This window comes from Sesamum indicum, linkage group LG9 (assembly GCF_000512975.1).
Source record: "Sesamum indicum cultivar Zhongzhi No. 13 linkage group LG9, S_indicum_v1.0, whole genome shotgun sequence".
In the NCBI taxonomy this organism is placed as follows: Eukaryota; Viridiplantae; Streptophyta; class Magnoliopsida; order Lamiales; family Pedaliaceae; genus Sesamum; species Sesamum indicum.
Window position 1 is genome coordinate 4,277,040 of NC_026153.1, and position 6,650 is coordinate 4,283,689.

General features: G+C 37.2%; 1 protein-coding gene across 1 annotated transcript; it reads right to left on the minus strand.

Moving 5' to 3' along the window:
- Window positions 152–4,926, minus strand: LOC105170575 (F-box/kelch-repeat protein At1g55270-like). Its single transcript, XM_011091397.2, has 2 exons — window positions 4,624–4,926; window positions 152–2,829 (listed from the first exon to the last, which is right to left on the minus strand). The coding sequence occupies exons 1-2, from the start codon at window positions 4,684–4,686 to the stop codon at window positions 1,579–1,581; spliced, it is 1,314 nt and encodes a 437-aa protein (XP_011089699.1). The 5' UTR covers window positions 4,687–4,926; the 3' UTR covers window positions 152–1,578.

Genomic DNA, 6,650 nt, shown 5'->3' on the forward strand with positions numbered 1-6,650 from the left:
CGTTTTTCGTAAAATAAAATAGAAAATACAATAAAATTTGAAATAGAAAATTCAGTCCGCAAAGACCATTCATTTAAGAAAAGAAACCAAGCAATTCAGTTAGGCTTTTTCTGGCCTACACATATCAGAAATGCCTTTTACTCATCAGCATCCACTTTCCTCCACGCGAAAACGTGCTCAAGCATTCAGATCAACCTTCTGAAGCCATGATAACTCCTCTCCCTCATTGTGTGTGTGTGTGTGTGTGTGTATATGTATCTCCACCCCCAAATCTAGCTAAAGAAAGTGCAGAGGCACAGCACTGATGGATCATCATCAAGAAGATTGCTCAAGCAGTGGACCCAAGAAGATCAATGATCAGTCTCAGAGAAAAACAGATACCAGAAAAAGAGCAGCGCGGAAGCAGTTCCTTGTGGAGGATGTGAACAAAAGAGCCGATGATTTCATCAAGAATTTCAGGAAGCAGCTGAAATTTGAGCGTGAAGAGTCGCTCAGGCGTTCCAGGGATAGAATGGTCTAGGGAACCTAAAGCATGCATGGCCGGAAAGAAGCAAAGAATTGTCCAAATACAGTTACTATTACTAGTATGTAGTATTGTTATTATTCTTGTGATGGAAAATGCAGCAAGTGGTTGCACACAGAATTCTATGTGGTTAAGATGAGTCGATCTCATGTCTGCAGCTCTCGACTTTAACTTACTAGGATAGAATTATGGTACAAGTATGATAGATGACCAACCTTCGACCATATGTAACTAGGTCGTAAGGCATTATATATAAGCTTAGAAATTTACTCAAGGGCAAGGCGTAACACTGAGTCAGGCTCCATACTACTATTGAAGCCTCACACCTCACCAAGACTATGCCAATCCTAAAGCCCCTGATCATTTTCTTTGTCATACTAAATAAAGACATGCCAAGACTAGCAAGAGGTTCCATGCATAACATTAGAATTTACGGCACCTGAGATTGTATTGCATGGCGAGCGACAAACAAGTACATGTGTCCAAGGTATCACATTAACATGGTTTGTGATTATTTCTATATGGACACTCTACAATCTGACCATGATCTGACAAAGGTGTGCAAGCCGGTGCAGCAAGAAATTAAAGACTAGTTGATCTGTGAAAAAATATGATCTAATGTTTTAGCAATTTACTGGAGCGATCTATTCACAAAGTGAGATTTCAATGGCACAAGCTACTGACCATAAGACAACTACTAAGATAGATAACAAAAATGTGCAGAAGTTCAAAAGCTATCTGCTATCTGTTTCATTAATGTATGTATACAATCTCACCTCAAAGGTTTGTCTCTGAAAAAAGTACTCTATTTGGAGACCAGAGCTTGAAAAGATTGTTGTTTCTCGATTCCACTGGTAAAGAAAATGCCCCTGCATAAATCTTACTGCTCTGCAGCCATATTCATGTTCAGCGCTCGAACAAATTGTAGGTATGCAGAGTAACAATGTAGATGCAAGCACTTGAGTCAAAAAGAGCAGAAAACGAACATTGGTAATCAGCGTCAACACATTTTACTGTAGATGGAGAGAATAGAGAATAAAGTCGGGAAGCCTATTTTATGCTTGGAGAACCTGACAATGCACTATGTGGCTCTTCAGTCCACTTCTTCCAGCGATACTTGACCATAAATTCGTGAAGAGAGTCTTGAAATGGCCTTTATTGGCAATATTTTCCCAAATGTGAGGGTTGCTCTCGATTTGTTTATCAGGGTTCGAGACATCAACCATACTGATACTCATATTGTTACGGATTATGCAAAGCTTTCCATTAAGAGGAACGAGAGCAGCAGCCTCGAGAGCACGAGAATTGCCAAGATGGAGCTTGCTATCGATGAACCTCTTCCAAGACTTTGTTCCTTCATCGTATACTCTTAGCTTACACCCATCACGGCAGTCTAAAGCATAAAGCTTTCCATTCATAGAGATACTCGGGTTGCGCCAACCAGAAACCAGCGTGTCATTCATTGGATTCCATGCATTAGTTTCTGGAGTATAGGCTTCACACAGAACCTCTCTGTGGGCTCCAAGTCCTTTTACAAACCACTTGCCATCATAAACTACTCCAATAAATGGAACCATAGCTGTGGTCATATCGGCAATAAAACTCCACCTGTTTCTGTTGGGATCGTAAACTTCAGCAGAGCTCAAAGTTCTCTGGAGCCCTTCACATTCTCCACCAGCTACATAAAGACAGTTGTTCATGATACATGAACCAGGAAAGTGCCTTCTACGAAGCATGTCTGGTGCCCTGTGCCATTTGTTCGTCCGAGCACTGTAAAAGATCACTCGTCTCATAGACCCCTTTAGAGGGTCTTTTCCTCCAAATAAGTATAGATGACAGCCACTAAGGACAGCACAACCAAATCCGAGAGCCGAGCTGTACTCCCCTGGAACAGGTGGAAGAGGCTGCCATAATTGGTAGGTAGGGTCGAAAGCATGCCATGAAATCCTCCCGTCACGATCTCTTTTGATTACATATACCCATTCTTCTGCCATACCAAGATTCTTCCTGAGGGAGTAAAAGAAATTTCCAGCAAGGAGCTTGAACCATCTCTTGCAAACTAAGCGTAGCTTATTGTGTTCAACACGAGGGACTCGTATTAGACAAGCAATTGCAAGATCATCAGGAAGTCCGGGTAGAAGTGGTGGTTGCACCCTGGACCTCTCTCTACGGGAACTCTTTGCTTTGTGCGCATGAGGATTAATATCAGGCTGGATACAAATTTTAGATCCTGGTACAAACTTTCTTGCCCCAGCAACCGTCTTCAATCCTGAATCGACCTTGCAGTAGCACGATACAGAATCAACCTGCAATCGTTTACTTGTCACAGTAAGTATATATGATAAATGGGAAGTGGTGATAACAGTAATCTTTGTAGCACAGAAATACGGAAAGGTAATAGCAACTTTGATGGTTAATCAATTTGCTTTTGAACATTTTCATCTACATTATACCAGTTATCTGTTCACCATGATATGCCTATGTCCAACATGACAATATATGCGCCTGACCCTTCAGGGACATCACAAACTCCTCTATATACACTTGAATAAGAAGAGTTATACCATTCACCACTTAAATAAGAACGCAACAATATTGCCTCCTCAAATCATTCTTTAACTTGTATCGTGCATGTTTAGAAGCTTCTTGCGGATACGCACTATTAGGGATGAGTGGGCCCGGAAGAGTAAACGCGTAGAGGAAGCTGAGCTTACTCCAAATGCCAGGAGATGAGTAGAAAGACAGAAACATCTTCCTTGAACATATTATTTTATTTTATTATAACCCGACTAATTATCTTCAGCTTTAAGACCGTAACCATTTGAAGATTGGATATGCTTCTCATGCTCGTATGCAGCTCATCCATTCCCTCATAAATTTTGGCCAAGCATAATGCCTGTTTAATCACTAAAACAATAATCCCTTCCAAAGATGATGCTGAACAATACATCATGTTCATTCGTCAAGAGCATTCAAAGATGTTCTGAAGGAAGAGTACTAATGAGAGCCTGACTGCTCCGATGATTCAATGAATTTCAGAAGGGACAATCTGAGTGTGTGCTCAGGCAGTTTGTACCCACAAATGAGTTACTCAAAAATGTAACATGGTTATCATACCAACCAACTCTTATAGAGCTTCTTCCTATTCTCTCTCTCTCCTTCTCATGATATAACAGTACCAGGGACTGAAACTACTTCACCCAACAATATGGGAAAATAGTTTATCATATCCAATTTTAGAATCGAGGAGGCTCTTGGGGTATATAAAAGAAAATTCATTTAGATAACTCCTCATTCTAACTGAAAGAATAAAAATAAAGTACAAGCCAGACAACACTAACAATGGAATAAGAACATAGATAATGGTAGGAATATCCAAAGAGTTTTGACATGAGGGGCATCAAAGTAGAATGTGAACCTTAACGAACACCAACAGACATAACTACACACGCACAAAGAGATCAGGTACACCAGTAATATATCTAGATTACAGTACCATAATTGCCTGAAGCAATAACCATTGACAGATCAATGTAATTCATCCATTGAAGCTCTTCTAAATTTAATGATAAGTTTGCCCTTCAAACAATGGGATGCGTCGTCTAACTCTCGGTCTACATTCCCCCACTTCCCAGTTATATGGAACCCAACACTACTTCTAACCTCTCTCCCTGTCCTACACAGGGACATAAAGTTTTAGCTTGTCAAGTTAATGTTTATATCAGTTCCAAACCATGAAACTTCCAAGAAAATCACAGGCATATAACAGAACAAAAGATTATCAATAAAGAAGCCCTTTCTGAAGAAATAGACCATATACGAATGTTGCAGAGACAAAATTCAATTAGGGCTCAAGTCCAAGAATTATTTAAAATATCACCTTGATACACAATTTCAGCTAGATATCTTCAAATCCACGAAAAGAGAACCCACAACAACTGCAAAATTCAAATAGAAAGACACACAACAGATGCTCTTCAAACCACCAAGAATTTGCGGAAAAACAGCACATTCACCAAGAATTTGATCCGGGCATCTTCAGAAACAAATGAATTCAAGAATTTAACAGCAGAAAATTTCAAAAGTCATGTTGGACTCACCAGCGGAGCTTGAACTCTGAAACCCCTCTGTCCATTCGGAGACCTCTCAACAGTTTGCTCCATAAATATCAAAAAGCTGAATGTCAAACACACATGAGACCACCCTTTACCTCAGAAACTGAGATCGTAAATCTATGAGTGCAAAGTTGTAGCTCGTAAGAACAATTTATAAACTCTCAAACACCAAACATAACAAGAAAAGAAAAACCCCAAGCCCCCCAAAGAGAGCCCCCTCTTTGAGTGGGGGTATGATCTTTATAAACACCCACACTTGTGCGTAAATGGTTAATTACACCACACCCCATTAATGGAATGCATACAAGTTTTTGCCATTTACAATGGAATTATAAATAATCTCCTCCGAAATCTATCAAAATAATCCCCTTACATTTTTTTGAGTTGAACAAATAATTCCATCTATTAATAAAATTCACAAAATTTGATGACATTAGTAAAAAAAGTTTGTGAAAAATTTATATTTGTCTTCGATTCGATTGACTTATAAATTTTATAATAGGTCTAACAAATCTTAATATGATTAAACTACCCTTATAAAACTGAAGACGTACCTCCTTATGTGTATCAGTGTGTGAAGATATACAATAACTTAGTAATAAGTCAATCCGGAGTAAATATAAATTTTCATCAATCTTTTTTCCTTGTATCAACAAATTTCGTAAATTTTAACTAAGGGATTGATCTATTCCTTGGACGAAAACAAACATAACAGCTACTACAAATCATTTTTAAACCACATGAGATTTACATATAATTATACTAAACATGAAATGGGGTCGGCATAATTATCCCAATCAAATAAATAACTCAGTCAAAATAACAAAAAAACAAAAAAATACCCCATCTCCATTTTCTTCCTATTTGCAGAACAAAATAGTTGTAGTGGATGTTAGCATATTTTAAGGATGCTATGCCTCAGCAACTTAGTATTTATTGAATTAAACAAACCAATGCCATGTCATTTATTGATTTGCTTAACATTTTGATCACTTTTGCACATTTTCAAGGGCTATTAGGTTATTCAAATGGTTTGATTATCTGAACAGATATTGGGATGGGATGGGATGGGATGGAATGTAAGTTTATATGGATGTTTTTTGCTGACTGTTAAGGTTGTCAAGATTTAGTAGCTAAAGACATAGGGTATTGTTAGATTATGTTACCAGGGGCCATATGTGATGCTTAGAGCAGCATCAGCTTTTAAGTTGACAAGTTTGATGCTGACAAGTAAGTATGCTTCTGTTCTTACTTTGAGGAATATTTATTTTATAATGTATAAATTTTTTATTTTAAAGTTTGTACCAATAAATATATGTATTAAATTACCATTAAAATACAAAATGAAGTAGATAAATAGTAACATGAGTATCTACAAAAATGCAATATTCGAATTAAAATTGCACAAAGTTGAGTTCTTGAAGTTATTACAAACAAATATATTTAAACTAGGCTTGTTAAAAATAACACCACTTTTCATTCACAAAATTACAACTTCACCCTTAATGATTTTTTCGAAGCAAATATTATGAAATCTCCTACCCTAAGGACAAAATATGTCGATTATACAATTTATTTGGTTGACATCCGCAACAACTGGTAGTTTTACTAACGAATGGGACAATTGATAACGGGTACAAAATCAACCTGGGAAGTTTATGTAATTTTGATATTAAGTCGAGGGAATTTGTACATTCCTATAGTAATAGGGAAGGGTAGTGTAATAAAAAGCATTTATATAAAATCCACACTCTTTGCCCAACAGTTTATTTACATGAATCATTCATGTCTTTTGAGAAATTACTCATACAACTACAAAAAAACATTATCATTTACACAAATCACCCTTTTGAAATATTACACATACACCCTCCAAAAATCTTAACATCACAACACAAACTATCCCTATTTTTAGCTGTTATGGGTGGTTTGTGTAATTACAGAAAAATAAGGGTTATCTATATAAATAAGCCATAAATCAAGAGGTGTAAATGTAATTATTCCTTAATATC